Raw genomic sequence first — 22,997 nt, forward strand, 5'->3', positions numbered from 1 at the left:
TACAGCAAACCATTCGAGCGTAATTATCTGTAGAAGGCGATGGGCATCTGGCTGCACCTGAGGCACGAGCACCGACAGCTGGAAGCGTCACTGCACAACAAGTGCAACAAACCTACCAGAAACACACACACACACACACACACACACACACACACACACACACACACACACACACACACACACACAGATGATGCTCGGTGCAGCGGGAGCCTCGTCGTGTGTCTGGAAGACGGCCCTGTGTGCTTCACGCTCCATCCTCGTCATCCTGCCCGAGCAGGCCGAGCGCCGCCGCTTCAGACACGCAGGCTCCACCGACGCTGCACGCGCACATTAAACCATCTTCTCGCTGTCGAGCACGACGGCGGCCTGCGTGTCTCAAATGTGACCTATCTGATTCAAATAACGAGTCAAATATGTATTCTCGCTCCGCTGCTTTTGAGATGATCAGCCTGACTCCAACACCAGGCCCGCTAGTCCCAGTAACTCCCAGTCAGACGGTCTAAATCCCTCCACCACCAGCAGCACCACCCCCAGCAGCAGAAGCAGCATTCACACGCAGCTTCCGTCGCCTTACCTCGTAATCGATCCTCATCGTGCGCGGAGTCCTAATCTGTGAGAAACCGTGTCCATGACATCTTCTTTTTCTTCTTCTTTTACCCCGGAAGAAATCGCTCCCGTCCGCTGCGAGCTCAGCATCAGCAGCAGCCCGTACAATGAAGCGGTGATGGCCGGTGGTGATGATGCTGGGAGCCCCGCCCTCCTCTCCGTGCAGCCAGGATGAGCTCACTGGTTTCCAGCTCCACGCTCCAGTCAGTGCCGCCGCAGTCCACCAGCGCTCTGTTAAAGGGGCACTGTGTAGGTTTGGACAAGAGATTCAAAATGATACAGAGGTAATAATACAAACTCAGGAATATTTCATCTTTTCCATCACTGAATAAACAAGCTGTTCTCAGAGGAAAACAAGAAGCGTGGCAGGGTCCGCCACATATACACAAAGTACAACAGTATGAACCTGTGAAGGTGGGTTTGTTTATCCAGTCATGAGAACTATGAGAGTTTATTATTATTGTTTATTAAGTTTGATTGAACATAAAAACATCCGTCAGTTATTCTCCTCTGATTAAAATCTCTTATCAAAACTACGTAAGGTGACTTTAAAGGAAACCAACAGCCAGCAATTTGTGTGTGTGTGAGTGTGTGTGTTTATATTGAAGGAATGAATAAATAAAAAGATGGAAATAAAGTTTTGGATCAGTGGTAGATACAGAACAAAAAGGAAAACTCAAATGATTTGACCTTCAACTATTTAGGAAAGTCTTTACAACCTTTAAAGCTGATACGTTTAATGAATAACTTTCTGAATCACATTATACTTCACATCATACTTCCCACATTCTTGTCAATGTATGATACCCTTTACCACAACTAATTTCAGATCATATTTGCTCTCTTGGATTGAGTAAAGCTTTCTGTGCAGTCTGGGACTGACGATGTCCAAACATTCACCCCTTGTTGTATGATGATCATTGAATTCCATAACATGGAAGAGAGGATTTGTGTGAGCACAATAATAACACATATCCCTTGCACTGAGACGGTTTATGTTATAGTGGTTTTAAAGGTCGAGCACACAGTCACGTACACATGTACTTGTAGGTCTCGTGTTTCGTCCTCACGGTTCACAGGCAGGGTGTCTCCTACAACCAGCTTATTGCATTAAAATGGACAAACCGGCTCCAAACGATTATCTGCAACAGTTGTTCAAACTGTCAACAGTCTCTTTCCAGTATGTAGCATTTTGTCTAAATGTGAGCTGCAATACAAATTAAGAAAGAGGCAGCGCCATCTACTGGCGGCTGCCAGCACCGTGGGCGACCCTCTGTTGTCTGAACTGAGATCAGACCTCACTCAAATGCACCTGAGTAAGATCGAGACGTTTTACATCAGTACTTGGGGCTGGTGGTACACAAATGCAGCTTACGGATACACTGAAAGACGTAGTAAGAGTCCATGGCAGAATATATACTGTTGCGGGATGGAGATTTAAGGAACAAGTAGGAATTAACGGTGACACGCTTGAGATCTGCGGTGTATTAACTCTTTTCGAACTCGTGAGTCAACTCAGCAGGATATCTGTTCGATACATCACTGTCACTCACGGTGCGAGAGCCTCACACCAAACCACGCCCACCCGCATCCCGAACGTCCCGACACGTTACAGTATTTACATGTAAGCACACTCTCATACATCAGCCCTGTGATGTACAGTAACTACTTCAGTATTAAGTTGCAGAAAATTACAGTGACCAAATTATTATTCAATTCAGTAACTAAGTGAAAATACTTCGTTACACTCCATATAGAAACTAGCAGATGATGTCGGGTCATGAACTCCTCTCAGCCGCAGTGTTCACTCCCTTCATGTCAGTTCCAGTTGAAGTGGAACGAAGGAGCTGTGGAGACCTTCACTGTCGCTCTGTGGAGCCGGTGACTGAAGGCGGACCAGCTGATTGGTACCGCCCCGCGTGCAGCTTCCAATCTTCTCTGACTCCCTTCAATAAATAACATCTCTGTGTGTGCAGCCTGAAGAGTCCCAGTATCGGGACCCTCAGAGCCGCGGTCACATCTCCACCTCACAGAGGTTCGGTCCACTGCCATCCAACCTACAGCTCACACTCCTTCTCTGCTCTGTGGAGCGACTCTCAGCCTGGTGTTGGTGGCGCTGCAGGACCATAGTAAGTAGATATCTTGGTTTACCAGTGATCGGTGCTATTCTTCTCTTGTCACACAGTTTTAAGTTTAAGCACAGAGAATGTCTGGTTCGGGTTAGAACAGAAAACACAGCGTGGGCTTTAAATAGCTCCACAAACACAGCTTTCTGTAAAAACACTGGGATACAACATTTCCCGGGTTGTCCTTTAAGACATTCAGACGTGTCCCCTTCAGGAATTGTTCTTAATGTTTTCTGTTCATTTTACCCCGATCTCCCCTTCAGATATCTTGCACAGGAGGAAAGTTGCACCCAAGGAGTAAACTAAGTGATTTAAAGGGAAGAAGATGGCCATGAACGGAAAGAAAGGTACCTGCGCAACACCTGTGCCAAAGGGATACACACAGACACCCAACGAGCTGGAGGAACGGGGCTACTGGGGAACCAAAGCCGAGTTCATCCTGACTGTGATGGGAGCGATCATCGGACCGGGGAATGTTTGGAGGTTCCCCTACCTGTGCTACAGAAACGGCGGAGGTAAAATTTGACGCAGCAGCTGTAGCTCACAGAATCCCCGATCTGAGACAGTTATTGGATTAAAAAAAATCTTTGCTCACGGTATTTTGAAGGAAAGACCCTCTGTTTATTTTTACAGGTGTGTTCTTCATCCCATACCTGTTGTTCATGGTAACATGCGGAATCCCACTATTCTTCCTTGAGACTGCCTTAGGACAGTACACCAACCAGGGGGGAATCACGTGCTGGAGAAAGATTTGTCCGCTTTTCCAGGGTAATTAAAAACGCTCACTTTAGACTCCTCAGAAAAATATTAATGATGTTATATTTAATGCGTCGTCATATTTCTCAACCGACCTGTCATAGTTATCGCCGGACACAATATAATCACCGTGCGTAATTACGCACAAAGTCTATCCTTTTGGCATTATCACAATTTGGCACTAGACTGGTTTGAAGCAGGTAATATAAAGATATGTTTTGAGTAACTGGCACCGGATGGTACAGTAAGACGTGCCCAAGTCATACTTGAGTGAAAGTAAAGATGTTGTGTTCAGTCACAATCCAACTGTAGACTTTTGATAATCAGAATCTTTGTTTTTCTTTATTCATTTCAAGATAAAATAACTAACTGAAATTGTGCTATCAAAAAAACTTTTTTTTTTTTTTTTTAAGATTTACTTCATGCAGCAAAAGCTACAGGCTGGATTTCAATCCCTGGTCTCCAGCTCACTAGTCTGAGTGAGACATGTACTTTACCAGATGATCTATTTGTCAGTTTTATCATGTATTATGTTTTAGTCATCCAACCTTTATTAAGTAGGCTAAAGTTCCAAAGTTGTCTCTCATTCACACTATTGAGCTGGAGACCAGGGGTTGAACTCTAGCATGCAGCTTTGGCTGCATGAAGTAAATCTTGGCAAATATATGTAAAAAAAAAACAAAAAAAACTTTTATTCTAATTCTTCACTGGACATATTTTCAGTGTTGTCAAAGATACTGAACTGACATCTGTTGGATATGTTTTTGCTCAGTGGGTAGCAGAGTAAAAGTGGAGTGGAAGTATAAAGTAGCAGAAAATGGAAATACTCAGGTAAAGAACAAGCACTTGAGTAAATGTACTTAGTTACATTCCATCACTACCCACAGACAGTGTGAAGTGCAACAACTGAATCATTTTTGTGTGCTACCCTTACTTGTTTTGTCTTTTTCTCCTTTTTTTCCCCAGGCATGGGTTATGCCAGTCACTTAATCATCACATTCAGCGCCACTTCCTATATTGTCATAATGGCCTGGGCATTTTTTTACCTCTTCTCATCCTTCAGTGCGGATTTGCCTTGGGCCACATGTGGACACTACTGGAACACAGGTAGGCTGTTTTGTCCTGCAGCCGTTAGCGAAAGCTGTTTGAGAGAAGTGTTGTTTATAAAGATGACATAAAGAGAGTTCTTTTATCTGGTTGGATTACTCAGGAACACTTTGTGTCTCAGCACCTATAGCTCACAACATTTTTGTGTTATGGATTTCAAATTATGACACATGGTACCCATATGTGTCTACTACTGTACACATAGGAATGTTTCAGACTGCTCTAATCATATCACAGCAATCGCCAACTCATGCCCAATACAGGGACGTTCTGTGGTTACAAGCTGCCCCACCACCTGTCAAGTCAGTCAACCGTATGTCATTCAAAAGTGAGACCACACCGCAGAGTTTGGCTCCGAAGAAGTGAGAACCAATCAGGTCATGCCATGTTGTTCTCATCTCCATCTGACTGGAGGTGTTGATGTTGTATTCATCTGTAAGTTAATATGCAAACTAAAAGCAGCACCTAAATCCAAACATAAAAACTCCCCCCAGGTCCAAAATCCAATGTGTGCAGCGCCTCAGTTAGGTAACCATTCAAACCAGCCTCTCTTCTTGACTGATCTGCTTAATATCACATGGGATAGCCTGCACCTTTCCACTGCGTCACATGTAGATCTGACAGTTTTCTCACCTGCAGACTTGGCATGCTGAATGAGAAAATATCTTTAGTGCTGTACTTACTGTGCTGTAAATAGGCCTACTTTACAACATGTTGTAACATATAGGCCATGGGTCTACAGTATAATCCTGAACACACTTTTATCCTGAGAACTTTGTTTGTTCCAAAGTGAATTCTCTTTTTTTCTTTTCTTTTGTTTGTAATAAATCTGCAGCAGTTCAGTTCTGTACAGTGCTGTAGCAAATCATTACTGTATCACTGTCGATCACAAGAATTAATGTCATGCTTTTTTGTAATATGCTCCTCATAAGTCTCAACAAGATGCTCATCAAAATAAGTAAGACTTTACAAGTGTTAATAATAGCATAATAATCAAGTTTATTGTAGTATCATATTTTCAGACTGTTATAAGCATTTACAAGAAACTATAGAGTTAGATGAGTTTCTTATAGTTGTTTGTATTAATATTACAAACACATCTGAGCTCAGTTAACTCAATAAAACTGTTAATAAGTGCATAACAAATCATTTATTAACCTTAATGAGTCAATGTTCCCACCTTAGAGCCAGTAGCAGAGTCTATGAAACTGTTAAGTTTCTTGTAAGTACAGTCTTATAATCTAACAATTAACATTTTTTCAATGCCATCACTACACCTAGCTTGTCCTACTGTTGTTGTTAGTAAGCATTTTATAAGGGTTTATAAGGGCCTTATCATTAACTAATGCTTATTATGATGGTTACCAATTCTTTTTATGACTTTACATCTTGTTGAGTTTAGTCTACTTTAGAAAAGCGTATTCTCCTCAGAGAACAGGTGAATGTGTACAGGTGAACACAGGGACACACTACAAAAAGTACCAAACACAGATATGAAACAGCAAAAACGGTAATCTCAGCTGTAATCTGTAATCTCCCAGTGTTTTATTTTCTTACATTAGACTCATGCTTGGACGTCAGCCAACCAAATGTGAGCCTCAGCGTGTCATCCAGACTGAACACCACTCTTCCTGTTGTGGAGTTCTGGCAGTAAGCATTAGTCAGCTTTCACAAGCCTTTATAAAAAAAAAACTAACTTTTTATTTCCATCCTTTTTTATCTCTTTCCTCAAACCTCCTGGTCATAGCGTGGTGTAGTTTGTAGTCCTAAAACCTGGAAATCAATTAGCAGTTTTGTATATCTGGTTCCCGCATTTCAAAGTCTCTGGGTTTTTTTATTTAGCGGTTCTCAGTGAAATAGAGACGCAGAAATAAAGTCAGAAATTAATCTCTTAAGCCACCAACGTCCTCACAGTGAACACAGAGACTCACCTACTCAATAATCCGTCTTTACAGGCCGACTTTAGTTACAAACTATTCCAACTTAACTGTACAACGTGTACATTGATCAGTTTATACAAAACCTGGATAGTAATTGTGTAGTAAGGCTCTTAGTGGCGGTGACGCTTCAGGGATACGACAGTAGTGAAGTGTGTTTGTAGCCTAACATTAGCTTTTTAATTTAATCAAGTTAATTTACGCTTCAGAATCACAAAAGTAATGTTCATCTGTGAAGATTATCTGGATGAATATTTACATTTTTAGGGCATCTATTTAGGGCAGACTCTTCTGTCCAAAGTGACTTACAGTAATTCATACATACATTCATACACTGATGGTGGTGGCTGCCATGCAAGGTGCCGACCAGCACATCAGCAGCAGTGTGGAGTTCAGGATCTTGCCCAAGGACACTTCAACATGCAGACCAGGGGACTTGAACCAGCAACCTTCATATAACAAGATGCTGGCTTTACCTCCGAGCCACAGCCACCTGCAAAACATGCAAGTAACATAAACTTGTGTTTGCCACAGATATTATTTTTGGGCGATATTTCAAAGGGATAAGGACTTTTTGTCAAGGGAACCACAGTGATGCTAACTTCTGGGTTAGCCTCCAAAAATACATCATTGCTTCACCACTCTGTTCTGCTTCCTCCTTCCTCCTCATCTCTCAGACTTGCTTTGAGTTTGTCCCCTTACTTCTTCTCATTTACCCACCCACTCCCTCCATGTAGTTATTTTTCCCTCCCTTTTTGCCTGTCATTCACATTTGCTCTCCCTCTCACCCTCCCACTCCCACCATCACTCCTCTGTCCAGGCACCGGGTTTTAAAAATCTCTGGCAGTATTGAAGAGGTTGGCAGCTTGAGATGGGAGCTGGCCCTGTGTCTCATCCTAACCTGGGTCATCTGCTACTTCTGCGTTTGGAAAGGAATCAAGTCAACAGGAAAGGTGACATCTACACATCTAGGTCACCCTTTTGACTCACATGGATCCTGTCCACTGAAGTACTGAGTTCTGAGTGCAAAACCAGGTGCCTGGTGCCTGATGCCAGCAACTGTTTGCAGGTCTTTAAAAGATGGTTCACACAATATTTGCCTTATTTTTTAATCCATAGTAATCACAATATTCCCGGTGAATACTTTATCGTCATGTTATTGTTCATTGAGGAGCTGCTGGTTGTCAGTGCAGTTGTTAGCAGTTACTTAAGCAACATGTAAAGCTATCTGTCCAGAGCTGCTCCAGGCAGAGGGCCGTGGAGGGAGAACCAGCAAACCTTTTTTTAGGGTATGTAGTTGAGATATGAAGTGAGACATGTGGACCATGATCTGATGAAAAATCAAAGTCCAAAATTCCAAATGTTTAGAATCCAAAATGTTATTACTTGTAATAAATTGTATTTTTAGATTTTTTGATTCCTGAACAATAGTTTGGTGTGAATACATAACTAAATGTGTAACTTCACTCACACACTCACATTAAATGCTTATAATAGAGTACGACAATATAGCATGACATTAGTTCTGTGGTTAGCTGGCTAGCTAATGTAGCAAAGAATTGGTATATTTTAGTGTTTCACTTGATTGTTTATTCTGTGACATATTGGAATTTTTGTTTTGTGTTTTGTTAATATTTTGGTCCCCAAAACTAATGTGACACATTTCGTATAGCTGACATGGCCCCCCAGGCAGATCTGTCACAGATGCAGTAAGTGGTCAAAGGAAAAATGATTCACAAGGAGCTGCGTCACTGTACCCCAAAAAAGGGAAGCCAGGGCCCCCTCCTGGAGTCAGGACTAGGAGGTCAGCATGCTTTTCAGCCCACAGCCTGCCCAGCAGGCATTGTGGTTAGTTTCATTTTCATCTGGGTGACAGCGAAGGCAGGCAACTTCTAGCTTGTGATATATCACTTAAATATCAGCTCTCTGGCAGAGATGGAAACAGAGCTCTCTGGCTAGATGACAGTACATTAGAGAGCCCTACATTATCTCAGATTTTGGATATCATTATATTGTGAAATCGTGGCATTACTGGCTGTAAAATGTTTACAGGCCAACACAACCTACATAAAAGTATAAACAAAAACATGTAAATCCAGAGGGGAAGTCCAGTGCCAGCTACCTGGACAACAAACCAAAATCCAAATGAAACGTGCCCCTACAAACCCCAGTTAAGTAAAATGTCAAACCGAAGGTGTATGGGGGCTTCTGGTTTCAACAGGTTCAGCAACAAACACAGTTTCCTCACTAGAACGACATGGAGCAGCCAAGAAAACACAACAGGGCCTAAACAAAGTTTTTGGCTGGCAGTCTCAGGGGCTGAGGTTCTTAGTGAGTCCAGGACAAATGCAGAATGAGGATGAGGGCCCCCTGGGGGCCATCTCCCCACCTCTTTAAAGCCTTCACAAAAAGCAATCCTCACACCGTGATTGGCTGAGAGGGGAACGTCCCAAGCTGCTTCCACTACTCAATCAGGAGTCAGGCTCCCCACCTGCACACAGGTGATCTGAATCACCTGCAATCAGTCCATAACGAAGAAAGATAGCTATTTCAAGAGACAAGTCTCTTGTCTTTAACTATTCATATATTATATCCGCATTACTGATGATAATTTATCAAATGTCACATATTTTATCAAAGTGCTAATATTCATCACTATAATACTGTTACTATATCAATATCAAGGTATTTAGTCAAAGATATTACGAGATTTGATTCTGTCATCCAGTCCAAGCATTTATGATGAGCTGTGGAGGATATGTCCTGTGTATTGTTAGATAGCCTAAAAATATTACAATATTATTTTAGGCCACAGCTTGTTAGTTAGAATGTTGTTAGCTGGTGATATAGCCTGTGATAGAGGTGTCGAGTGAGTGGGTGGGCGGGGGGAAGGCGATCGCCAAGAAATTCTGTGCAGTTTTGGTGCCCCTCCCCCACATTTCCTGAGTGCAACAGCACTGTTGTAAATACAGATCTCAGGTCTGTGGCAGTTTGTCATACATAATGTAGGTGCTAACTACAAACAAATCTCATTACATCTTAAAAATGTTATGTCTTGAAAAGTTGATGTAAATATGTAACTAACGCTGTGATCCTACATTCGCACTGAAGTTACATACTGCAGAAACAAGTGATGGGGGAGCAGAGGGGCGTTTGCTGGAATTTGAGGGAGGATAAGTTACATGATGCTGCTTCTCAGACAGCTGAAATGTAAGTCTGGTTTGGGCTTGATAAAGTTGTTGACAGCACGGCCTGATACCCACTACCTGGCCATTTTGATAACTGTGTGCATAAGAATTTGTATTTAGCGTCCAATATGGCTTGGTGCTGTAAAATAATAGTGTAATATATTCAGGCTATATCGCAATACATGATCTATACATACATGATCAAATCTCCTCAAAGCAGTTCATTAATGCTAAGACTAGGCCACAAAATCAAATATTAAGATGTCAAAGTCAAAGTGCGTCTCAATAAGTGGGTCCACAATATTCTGCACCAGTATTCAAAATCAGATGCTACACCTTAACCATGAGGCTTTGTTACCTCGCACCAGATCCATCATGTTCATTCATGTTAACAGAAGGGCTGAAATGATTAGTCGATAACTATTTTGACAGTAAATAAATTAGTCCTTATCATTTATCAGGCAAATAATCGGAACATTAGCTGTTTCCAAATGTGAAGATTTGCTGCTTTTCTGTTGTTCTGTATCACTGTAAGTGAGCCGTTTTGGGTTTTGGACTGCTCATTGAAAGACATCATATTTTACCATTCTCTGAGGTTTTATAGACTTTGATTTAAAAAAAAACAAAACATAAACAATCACGTTGGTCAGTAGAGCAATGGCTGATAAACCTAGTGGTAGTGGGTTCCTGTCTCAGTGGGACCGACCATATACATGTGAACTAACTCCCCTTGTGTTTTCTTTCAAAACACAAGAGGAAGAAAGGGCCCCGCCATCATGGAGAGACCCAGAGGTATTTCTAGAGTCTGTCGGGGCCCCATATCCATCATCACCATTATGTTATCAATTATCTGACACTAAATTAAACATTTTTTAACATAAATAATATGAAATTAGAATGACTTAGCAGCTTCAGCCCCTGTCTGAAATTAGATTTTAAAAATTTTGAACCCTGTCAGGATGTCACCTGGGCATCAAATGTGAATGTTGAAGCGAAAATGTCAAAAGACATTAATTTCTGCACTTCAGTCTTTTCAACATTGGCAAAGGTGTTGAACTGGTGTATTTAGGATATGTTAGTGCTCAGTGGGAACAGAACAGTGCAACAACTTCAGACCAGTTTCGGGTCAAACGTTGGCAAGATCTGAGACCTTCATTGATGAGGAGCAGACTAGCTTCCTTGCACCTGACCAAAGTCGCCACACTATGGAACATTTAAAAAGAAATGGCACTTTGCAGCTGGGCATTTTTATAATTAGTCCTAGAAAAATGCTGTCAAACAAACCATGCACCAATCAAGTGCATTAAACCATGTCACAGGAACTGCATGATGTGACTGCGGTGAATGGACACTTATCTGATGAGATTAGAAAGGGCTACCAGACAAGTTGTGTTATGAGCCCCACACTCACGGCCCTCTAACCCTTCGCATGAGATGTGGTCGTTCTGTAACACCACAGAAATGAGCCGGCTGGGTCAAGCTAACTTTGTTTCCTCTTTCCTTCCAGGCAGCGTATTTCACAGCCACCTTCCCTTATGCAATGCTGTTGGTTCTGCTTATACGTGGTGTTACCTTGCCGGGGGCGATGGACGGGATCATTTACTACCTTTACCCTGACATCTCTCGCCTTTCAGACCCCCAAGTAAAACCACACACAAAACCTATGGAGCAGTGCCCATACACTATTTCCTCTACTTAGAGACATGCATGTACACACGTTTGTTTGACATTTTCAGGTGTGGATGGATGCTGGCACTCAGATCTTCTTCTCATATGCAATCGGCCTTGGGTTCCTAACCTCTCTTGGAAGTTATAACACATACAACAACGACTGTTACAGGTGAGCACACTGCTGATCTGTAAAAGCTGTATTCAGCTCTATCCTCACAGAAAATACTCAGTGTTTCTCAAGTTTGATACAAATTGTGTGGACATTTTCTGTCATATTGAGTGAATTTCATGCTGCAAAGCCAAGAATTGAATCAGATAATCAAGTCAAGTTAGTTCATGGGCCTGGAATTCATATTACCTAATAAATGTTCATGTACTTCTACAATCATTCATATGTATCCATCCATCCATCTGTCCGTCCGTCCGTCCGTCCGTCCGTCCATCCATCCATCCATCCTCTCCTCATTTGCCTTCATTTTTCTTTCAGGGACTGTTTCTACTTGTGTTTGCTGAACAGTGCCACCAGCATTGTGTCAGGCTTTGCCATTTTCTCAGTTTTGGGGTTCATGACCTATGAACAAGGAGTGGATATTTCTGAAGTAGCTGAATCAGGCAAGTATCTGTAACTCTGTGGTGCCAATCACAGTGACTGTTGTCTCGATACATGTCCTGTAACTGCTGGTGAGGTACCATTTGTTTCTGTGTGAAATCATGTGATGATTCTTTGTCCTTTATCTTGCCAACCTAAGATACTTTCAGGCAGATTGGTACGTTCTCCTGTCATCTTTTTTTCCTTTGATAGCATGATTGCTTCTGACCATGGAGCAAAAGGAATGCAGGGCTAAAGATTAGATTAAGAATAAGATTAAGATTAATAAAATTTAGTTCTGAAATCATAGTGTTGTCGGACAGTGGGATGAACAGCTAGAAAAAGGATCACAGTCTGTTATATTATGAGATAGGAATACATATGTTTAATTGTCAGTGAAACACAACAGACCTTTTGCTTCTATAATGTAACTAAGACAAGAAACTCTTTGTGTATGTCCTTTTATTATCGTCTACACAACAAGGACCTCATGGATTTATGTGATTCAAGAATGTAAATTAAAGTGTGCCATGAGGATCGGGCTTCGTCATGAGGCCCATTTCAGTCACAAAGAGACCGAACACAGAACTTAGAGGCTCGGCCTGTTTCCATGTGGTTCATGTTAGTGTGATGGGTTCTTACGAAGTCAACAAAACCACTTCACTTACGTCAGTAACGTGGACTGTAACGTGTTGCGTTACATAACGAGTAAGACATTACTGAAATATCATTAGTAACCTGTTACGTTAGTAAAATATAATACTGTACTGTTACCTTTGTAAATGACAAACACATGATGTATGTCAACTTTAAAGATATTTTTTCAATTCTGTTCGTCATTGAATTAGTCAACATATGACTCTGAACGTATGTTATTAAATAGACTATCTCCAAAATCAAAACCCACAACTGAATCCTTGAAGAGCCGAAACTAACTCTCCTGTCATCTAACTCCAGCTGTCAATATGAGCTGCTGTGATTTTCACTTCAAATGATCTTTTGAACTGACAGAAATCGTATCTGTGATTATGTGTTATTATTTACAGTGTGCTAGAAGCTGTTTGTTACCTGTCCTGTTATGTGAATATTGCAGTCTCTGCCTGTGTTTTCTTAACTCCATGTTTTAAATGAAACATAACATTTAAATGATCAAACTGTTCCACTGTTTGTATTAATCAGTAACCATCAAATGGAAACCCTCAATCGCATTCAGATCCGAATAGACAAAAATGTGATTTTGTGTTTGTACCTTGTTACTTTGTGCGCCTGAATGTAGGTCCAGGTTTGGCATTCATCGTCTACCCACGTGCTGTTGCCATGATGCCCATGCCTCAGGTGTGGTCCGTGTGTTTCTTCATCATGATCATTCTGCTGGGATTGGACAGTCAGGTACCAGCCAAACATCCCTGAAACATTGAATATGTAAATGAATGAAGAAGCCCTGATGCTCTTGCCATCTGGTTCCTTCCAGTTCGTTGGTCTGGAGTGTCTGATGACGTCCCTGGTAGATCTGTTCCCAACTTACCTGCGAAAAGGCTTCAGACGTGAGCTCCTTCTCCTGGTTATCTGCAGCACCAGCTGTTTGCTGGGACTCTCTCTGGTCACTGAGGTGTGTACTGTTGCACTCCATGCTGGACAGCTAGCTAAACTTTCCTCTGTATTATCTGCCATATTATTTATGTGGTGCCTTAAAATACAGGTTGAATATTGCAAAAAGCAAAGAAGATAATGCAGTGAAAGAGGCCTTAAAGCAACTCTAAACCACAAAGTCAACCCAGAGAACATGGAGAGATTGTTCAGTGTGATGATGTCAGTCCTGATAGTAATGCCATACTGGTGCTTTATAATAATGACCATGTGATCAGGGCTGTTTATCGTTATTAGGGTTTGGCTGGGGTCGGGTTTCTTTTTTTCAGCCAACAATGATTTGAAAAAACTAAATTCACATGTTAAATACAGTATGAAAAAAACTGGTTTGCATTTTGTCAAAGTACTGAGGCCGATGTACAGATTCTGTAGGATCAGTTTTCTAAGAATTTGTTTTAAAAAGCTTAATTATTATTGATATTGGTTATTAAAGTTACTTCCTGGTTTATAGGGAGGGATGTACCTGCTCCAGCTGTTGGACCATCATGTCTGCAGTGGCACCACCCTGCTCCTCCTCTCCCTCAGCCAGTCTGTCAGCATTGGCTGGGTGTACGGTAAGTCAGGGACGACACAATCAACCACTGCAAAATACTTTTAGTGGGGCAAATAACACTTGGTGCATGTAAGAGTGGGAGTACATATGCATGATCTGATATCCCCAAGTTTGTGTTCTCATAATTAATTCATGTTGCGCCGGCTCCTTCATTTCACCTGACCGATCAAAAAAAACATAATAAGTAAACCATATAATAAAATGTCCTCATTGGGATAAAACTATAGTCTCAACCTATTCAGCCACAAGGGCCTAATCAAAAATCATAAGTAGAAATTATGTTCCTGGAAAAACTTTGAAGTATGATGTGCCAGAAACAACCGGGTCAGACTGACCTTTCTGTTATCTTTCCTTACTCTAAAGGTTCTGACCGCTTTTACAACAACATCGCAGACATGATTGGTTATCGTCCATTCCCACTGATGAAGTACTGCTGGACCTACATTACTCCCTTCATCTGTTTTGTAAGGCTCTACCTTTCTCATGTGAAGTATGATTTTAACATGACATTCTTGAGAGAAATGAGGACCACCCCAGTGTGATTTATGTGCACATGGATCGCAGGCAGAGATGCACACAGCTGTGAATACACACACAGATGGTGGACTATCACTTCATCTTCTTACCTTTTTGCTTATGAATTATTTTCCTCTGGGTTAATTTGAAGTCCCTCCCCGCTCAACATGTTAATGAAAGAAGTGAGCTTATTCAGATTCACTCCTCCAGTGCTTCTGCATGTGTTTTGTTATGTTTTTATGTCCAGTATGTAAAGACTTTTTTGGGAAAGAGAAGAGCTTGTGAGGTTAGGGTTTATTTGTCTTTTGTGTCATATATTTAGCCAGATTGCGATGTTTAACACCAACCCACTGTGTCTCCTTTGTTTACAGGGCACGTTCATCTTCTCTATTGTCAAATACTCCCCGCTGAAGTTCAGTAACACTTATGTTTATCCACTCTGGGCCAACATCTTGGGCTGGTTCATCGCCACTGTCTCCCTCTCCCTCATCCCACTGTTTGTGTTATATAAATTAAAGCATGGAGAAGGCACTCTTCAACAGGTGAGCACGGTCTTGCTGAATTAATGTTAAGAACAAAGTTACACTGGAAGCAAAATACTCACTGACTCACTGATGTATATGTGGTAGCTCGGGCTGGTTGTCATGGATGTGTTGCTGGGAGGTTACATTCACTGAGAATGCAGTGTTGAAAAAAGGCCTGTTTCAATTTGTCACAGGTTTGTTCAGTGCTCCACAATTCACAAAGAGCTAGGTTATGAACAAATGTCAGCTCAGTGTGTTTGTACTGGCCTCACTCAAAGCTTCACCGTCCTGATGGGACAGGAGATCCGAGTCTCCATTAGACCCCTGGTGTTTCTCCAGGAACACTTCTTCACCTCTCTCACATGGTACACATACTAGTGGGATTATATTACTTGCAAAACATTTCAGTTGTGAACTTTGTACCATGCCCTGCTTGAGGATAAGTCTGGTGATACTGTAGATTGTTCTTATTTGTGTAGAACACATGGAAACGTCGTTGTCTTTGGATCCAAGCCTTCCTGTGGACCCCATGGTACCTTATTTCAAGAATCTTTGTATGGTATTGAATAACACACATGATATGTGCATCAAACAGATTATTTTTCAAGTCAATGAAGTTACTGTTTGTCCTAAAGACAGTTAAATATCGTCTAGTTTTGTGTTTAAGCACTCAGTGAACCACACCGTCCCTCTCAACAGGATTCACCGACCTGGCGGCCGCATCGGCTCAGAAATGGAGCAGCTGTACAATGTTTAAGTTACAGGTTTTGGTGACCGTTTATCGAGATGATGTCAATAACATGACCGCTGGCTGTGTAATCTTATGATTATGTACTTTCACAGTCTTATGAACTGAATGCGTGCACTTGTGTGTTTGTATTGTTAGCACTTCAATCACAACACTTATGCACTGAAAGTATCTTTGACAAACAACAGTTACGATCCTCAGACGAGGGCTTGACAATTATTTCTATATTTCTTTTTCTACCCTCTCGAGGTCCACTGGAAGTGCCGCGACGTCGGCTATGTATGGATTTTTGCACTGCTACTCGTTTCACACCGTTACCATCACATACACAAAAAGTTGATCAAATTGTGCGGCTGGGCTGTTCTAAGAGATCGGCCAACGTCCTGTTTGATCAAAACGCAACCGGGGTTCACAAACACTCTTGTCTCGGTCGCACTGCATCACTTTATTTAACCTAATTTAAAGGTTAGGTTTCTACCAGGACCTGTTAGCAGGACCACGCACTGGATAACACTGCTGAATTAATTCTCTTGAAACTTGGATGGAGGAGTGCAACTTGCAAATAATACCATATAATAAAAAGATAAGTTATTTCTTAAAAGTAATAAATTGTAAAGTGCAAAACCGTTTGAAAATTCAGATTCTGTACTCTGTTATGGTACTGTTCATGTTTTATCTTCAGCTCTTCAGTGAATTTCTCTTGACTCTTGTATTTCTTTTATTCCCCTCAGCGATTTTTGCTGCTCTGCCAGCCCGTGGACGACCTATCCATGCAAAACAAACATCTTTCTGCACAAGGAACCAATGGCACGACTTCTCTCACAGAGCTCAAACCTTTATCCCACAGTGGGGAGGTCACTCAGTGAATATGGTGTTAATGTGTTGTTCATCTGAGAGGTGTATTGTAATTTAGTGTAAATGTGGGGCATTTTGTGGAGTAAGTGCACCCCTGGGAAATGCAGACAGAGGTAGGGAAACATCCTGTCCACCCTGAGGTGAATTTGGTGCACAAGAACACAGTGACTACACAAATGAGCATAAAACTACCACTATTACTCATATTGCTTCAATATCATATCAGTTAATGTGAGCAATGTTGCTGTGAACGTCTCACAGGGTGTGTTCTTGCTTCTGTTTCTGTGCTGTGACCATGTAAGTTCCTGAAAGGCTTCACCAACTAAGGAGACTTCTGGCGGTCTCTTTTTATTTTGTTAGTTTGACAAACAGCTTAAATTGTTCAGTTGTTCAGTGGGGGTGGATTTATCTTTCTATTAAAACCCAAATGTTATCCTTAGCAGCTTGATAAATGTTGTGTCACCACTTTACCATTAAGTGGGTGCGATGAAACTGCCCCATTTGTAAAGGTGGATTAAATGTGTTTCTCCTGAATATAGATGTGGCCTATGCCAGAAGTGACAGCTGTAACAGTTGTGTTATCGGCGTCATTTAAAGGTGCAATAAGAAGAATTTTTAAAGAATTTTAAGAATTTTGTATGAAAACGTTTTAGACTTGATTATCAACAGAACATGGAGGAATAACAGGTTTTACTTTATGACTTATCGTGTTGCAGTGTTAAGAGCAACCAGCTAGCCCCCAGCGCAGTCTGGGCTCAAAGCATCTGTACAAGAATTGTAAACATCAACACTTCCCTGGTGCTCCAGGGTCCCTGACTGGACCGCTAGCTGCACGGCTAACTGAGCTAACTAGCTAACAGATCTTACATATTGCACCTTTAAAGCATAGACACAGGCTAAAATCACAAAGGTCAGTTTATTAACTATTTGAAGCATTTTAATGTGTTTTTCTGCCTGTATTGATAAAATACTGATGTTTCTTTGGTAATGTGCATGATACATTCGCTAATTTTGTATTTTAAAACATTTAACATGTATTAACCACTTTTTATTTGCCATATGAGATGATTGTAATGTGAGGTATAATGTCTCTTGGTTGCCTACAGAAGCCTGTGGATGATGTGTTTATGTAGTGTATGCTGGACTGTGGATTTCTTTATGAAGGAGTCCAAATGATGTGAATGCCTTGACTCAGTGCCGCTCTGCTCCACTAACAGAGAGCTAACGTTACTTAAACTACTCTGACAACCGGCGTCCAGCACAACACAGATGTTCCACAGAGCTACTTTAAGCAGCTGTGTTATTTTAACCATTCGCTTAGTGCTGTCTGCAATTTTGCCCTGTACAGCACTGCAGTATGTCACATATGGTATGTATGTAATCACACCTTTATGTAATGTGCCTTTTAAAACTACTGTACTGTAATGCTAGAATCAAAGACTTCCTCTTGTCTTCACTCACACTCACACACAGCAGATTAAGACCATTGGACCATTTCTTTGTGAGTGTGAGTGTCATTGTTCGGCGAGGTGAGTTTGTACAGCATCAGATATGTTCAGCCCAGGTTCAGAACATGGCTTCAACCCTTGTTGGACTCAGTAGGTCCTGACATTGGACTTGGTCAAGAATAAATTTTTCCATTTACACAAAAAACCTGTTTCTCCGACTCTTTTTCTTTTTTTCAAGTGTCATTATCATGTTATGGATTTCATGTTCTGCACGTATGAAGCTACATGCTGCTGTTTTTATTAATGCTTGTTGTTTATTGATTGTTTTTGTACTTGATGTAAGGCGACCTTGAGTGCCATGAAAGGCGCCGCCAAATAAAATGTATTATTATTATTATTATTATCATTACTACAGGTAAACAAATAAACAGAGCTGGTAGAAGATTATTACATTTAAGTCGATGTGATCACATTATCATGTCACATAAGAGGAAAATTAAACCCCTTATTTTTTACAATGAGTGTCTCTGCATAAACCATCTTGATTGTTGAATTCAATAATCTAACTGGCCTGATTGCCGCTGGGCTTTGCACATTATCTTAACACATTTGTTCATTGTGGAATGTGCTGCTGTTTCCTTCGTCCAGTCTGTCGCCTCTGTCTCTGCGTTATCTTATCATTACTTTCTAAGTCCTGTAGCGCACTTTAAATCTGTCTTGTCCTTCCTTACTAGTACTGTAATGTAATAAAAAAAGGAACAACAACTCACACTAATCAATTCTAATTCACTGCTGTCACACAGATGTTAAAACAGCAGGACACTGGATGTCAAAACATTTTCTACATTTTCTCTTTCAAACTCGTGGAACCGCAACACTGAAAACGGCTGAACATGTGTGAGATTTGTTCTTCCAGTGGCTTCAGTCCTTTTCAAATGTTAAACTTCTAAAATCATTACGACTTTAATAGAGGGATTATTTCAATTAACACAATATTAATCAATCTACAATCTGCCACAATTTCATTTCAAGAGCTGCAACTAATGATTATTTTCCTAATCGATTATGTGTCTATTTTCACAAATAATTGATTGATCTTTTAGTTTTTATCAAAATATCAAAAAATATGAAAAATTCTCATCACTCATCTCATCACTCAAGGGTCATATTTTCAGTATAATCTGTCAGATTTCCCCCATGTTCCCCATGTTTCACCTTTTACGTCTGCCATTATCTCTCATGCACTTTCACAGCAATTCAATCTCTCTGTCTAGTGACTCAATTGGAGTCACATGACTCACAGTATAGTCTAAGTCTTCAGTAAAGTTTAGAATGGACAATGTAATTGCTATCGAACAATGACCCAATTGGTGTTTGGATTGGTCCCAATAAACCTCGCTTTCACTTTGCAATTTCGTCTGTCAGCGGACATGAAATCTCAAGTGAAGATGAAGGATGACTCAGTCCAGTCAGCCTGGCACCATTCTCCACAGCTCCTTTGACATCTTCATTACAGACTTAGTGAAAGAATAAACTCCTGTTTTGTTGTTGGTAGTTGTTTGAGGAACAGAAATCATTCAGTTATCTTTGCAACTATGGCAAAAAGCAACACAGTAGTAAATAATCACAGCATTTTTCATTGTGTTTTCTAAAAATGTTGACATGTTTGGTGTGAGACAAAATGTTTCCCACAAATTGGTTGTTGATATGGATTCAGACGAGTCCGCTGCATGGACAAATAGATGATACAGTTAAACCCTTTAGGAGAAAGGCTGCTAATGTGGCTCAGGGGCAATATCTCAAACACCCACACATGTTAACTGAAACTGTCACAGCATTGATATATCAACACAAATGAGTAATGTCATGCATTGTTGTTGTTAGTCTGCCTCTGGTTAGATGTTGCGGTTGGTTGGGCTGAAAGTCTGGTGTCTCTATGCTTTTCTAGCAGTGGGTTTGTAGAACCAACAGCCAGCCGTGGTGCTGATTCAGTGGATTTTGAGCTGGACATAGAAAATACTGCAAACGAAGTAATGTTATATCCTGGTCGGGTTTACTGTTTTTCCTAGCTCAGAGTGTGTGGAGGCGCTGGCATCCCTGCAGACACCCGCTGTCTGCTCTCTCTAGTCCAGAGACACAGCAGTGACAGCTGAGGTCCATTTGCCAGTGAAAAGTACTGATCACAATCAGCTGTGTCAGGACTGAACCAGTGCTGGTTGCTTCTTCTCCAAACCAAATGAAGAAACACACAGACACAACCAGAGCTCAGGGTCTCAAACTGTCCCTCAGAATGAACAGAACACAGTTATGTTAAATTAACTGTTGTGTCATCTAAACTAGGTAGGCAAAAAGAGTATAAATTCCCATGTAAACACGTTCATATGAATCATTAAGTAATGTGTTTAGTGAGGTCACTGTGCCCTCGACCTCTGACCTCTCACCACCAACACCGAATCAGTTCAGCCTTTACTCTTCTTGAGATATCACATTCAAAAGGACCGGATGGGCATTCAGAGGGACAATCTGAAAAATAAAAAGCAGTGGGATCCATAATAACGCACAAATGAGAGGTGCAGTTACAGATGAATTTTGATTGTTGAGCACTTCTTAAGCTTTGTGTTTTGTTTTCATCACCTTATTGTGTCATGGGCTCTGTGTCTTACAGTTAATATGAGGTCATTTTACATTTTAAAACCAGGCTTTAGCTAGTATGATTTTCGCAGGGCTGGCTCTGCAGTTAATCTTAATCTATGTAATATTATTTCGTTATCAGGTTATCAGTCAGGAAGCCTGAAGCTTTTTCCTTAAATAAACCTTCAGGATTTGTTAACTGCGTAGCCTATGACTGTCTGTGGAGGCCTTTGAGTATGTTTTTTTTTTTCTTTTTTAGCACTTTATTTATAAAGATTTTTAAGTTTAAACCACACAAAAAACACACAGAATCTAAACAAAATACACAGAGCACAAGAAGACGAGACAAAACAAAACAAGACAAACTACCAGCCCACAGTAGTATAAACATTAAAAAAGTAATACAGTCATATAAGTCAGTCCACGTACTGAATCAAGAGGACAGAGGTAGGTTTTAAGGTCCAAAACAGAGTCCAAAGAGCCAAGATCAAGAGCGTTCAAGGAGAGGCTTGGACAAATGCACAAAGCACAATGCAATCGGTACAGAACAAAATGAGACAGAATAATATAGTTCAGCGTAACTAGTCCAGGGGATCAAGTTTATCACTTCGAATGTGTTCAATAAAGGGTCCCCAGACTTCAAGGAACTTGTGGTGAGTGTCTGACAGAGTATATCGAATTTCTTCCAGGTAAATACAGGAAACCATATCATACAACCATTTTTAAAACAAGGAGGAGAAGCTGATTTCCAATCTCTAAGAATAACTTGTTTTGCTACGACCATACCAAACATAAGGGCTTGTTGTAGCGATGAGGGAAGAGTGAGAGAAAATTTAGAACAGCCCAATGTTATCAGGAGACTGTCAGGGGTCAATTATTTGCTGTATTTAACACTGTACAAGTGGAAAATGTCATGCCAAAAAATCCTAAGCTTAGGGCAGGAACAGAAAAGGTGACCCAGAGTCCCGTTGTCTGATTTGCATTTGTCACAGAGGGAAAGATCCTATTCAGCCTGGTCTTGGAGTAATGCTGCCGGTGATGACTTTAAACTGAACAAGTTGGAGTCTAGCATTGATAGAGCAAGATCTGATCCTAGTCAGCCTGAGCCCACAGCGCATCCGAAATCTCATCACCGATGTCCGATACCCAGGCGTCTTTAATGTGGAGAAAAGGGGCTGCCAAACTAAAAAGATTAACAAACTGAGAGATCAGGCATTTGGAGGTGGGGGGTTTGGTCATTAGCTCATAGAAGACGTGTAGTTCAGGCAACATTTCAAAATGAGGGATCGACTGCCTGACAAAATTTCTGACTTGCAAGTATCGAAAAAAATGACTGGAAGGGAGACCAAATTTATCCTGCAGTTGAGCAAAGGTCGCAAAGTGGTCGTTGACGTAAAGCTCTATGATGGCGGTCAAGCCTTTGTTGGACCACTGTACATAAGCAGCATCCATCGTGCCCGGTTTAAAATAAGGATTCTGACATATAGGAGCGTAGGTGGACACTCCGGGAAGATCTAGCACACCCTTAATCTGTTTGAAAATCTTAAATGTGTTACGCATAACAAAATCATCCTTAAAACATCTAAAAGGTAAATTTTGTTTATAGAATAGAATGGCTGCTAAGGAGGCACCCGCACGCACTGAAGCTACGTGGGTCTCAATTCCAGGCCAGATGGGATGGAGGGAGCCTGTTTGCTCTACCGCAGCTACAGAGTGACTCCAAAAAACCAATGCTCTGGCATTACAGGCCCAATAGTAATGGGAGCTGTTGATTTCTGTAGGTGTGCCTTAGAGATACGAGAAAGTTTGTCAGCCCAGACGAAGGGAACGATGATGGAATCTAACATCTTGAAGAAAGAGGTTGTAAGATATATGGGTATGTTTTGAAAGAGATACATACATTTGGGGAGCACAACCATCTTGACAATGTTGACACGCCCTATTAGTGACAGAGGAAGGAGTTTCCACCTATCTATCATGATTTTAAGTTTACCGATCAAGTCAGAGAAATTCAACTTAAAAAGGAGCTTTGGGTTCCTGGTGATATTGATCCCAAGATACATAAAATACTTGGTGGAAACTTTAAAAGGTAAAG

At 41.1% G+C, this 22,997-nt stretch overlaps 2 protein-coding genes across 3 annotated transcripts in view; one reads left to right on the forward strand and one right to left on the reverse strand.

Moving 5' to 3' along the window:
- Nucleotides 1-847, reverse strand: part of jakmip2 (janus kinase and microtubule interacting protein 2) — a 36,484-nt gene extending 35,637 nt beyond the window's left edge. The window contains exon 1 of one of the 2 annotated variants that reach the window (XM_037119667.1): nucleotides 575-846. The gene's annotated coding sequence lies outside the window, so the exon portion shown is untranslated. Of the gene's footprint in view, nucleotides 1-574 lie in introns of both variants that reach the window. The other variant, XM_037119669.1, reaches the window with a different exon arrangement.
- Nucleotides 848-2,593: 1,746 nt separating this feature from the next.
- On the forward strand, nucleotides 2,594-18,476 carry LOC119031296 (sodium- and chloride-dependent GABA transporter 2-like). The gene is made up of 15 exons (XM_037119670.1): nucleotides 2,594-2,735; nucleotides 2,996-3,247; nucleotides 3,366-3,500; nucleotides 4,455-4,595; nucleotides 6,158-6,245; nucleotides 7,353-7,485; nucleotides 11,228-11,362; nucleotides 11,457-11,560; nucleotides 11,879-12,003; nucleotides 13,257-13,369; nucleotides 13,452-13,589; nucleotides 14,079-14,181; nucleotides 14,544-14,644; nucleotides 15,068-15,238; nucleotides 16,700-18,476. Exons 2-15 carry the CDS (start codon nucleotides 3,058-3,060, stop codon nucleotides 16,832-16,834), a joined length of 1,812 nt encoding a protein of 603 aa, XP_036975565.1. The 5' UTR covers nucleotides 2,594-2,735; nucleotides 2,996-3,057; the 3' UTR covers nucleotides 16,835-18,476.
- Nucleotides 18,477-22,997: the final 4,521 nt, after the last annotated feature.

This window comes from Acanthopagrus latus, chromosome 13 (assembly GCF_904848185.1).
Source record: "Acanthopagrus latus isolate v.2019 chromosome 13, fAcaLat1.1, whole genome shotgun sequence".
NCBI classification, from domain to species: Eukaryota; Metazoa; Chordata; class Actinopteri; order Spariformes; family Sparidae; genus Acanthopagrus; species Acanthopagrus latus.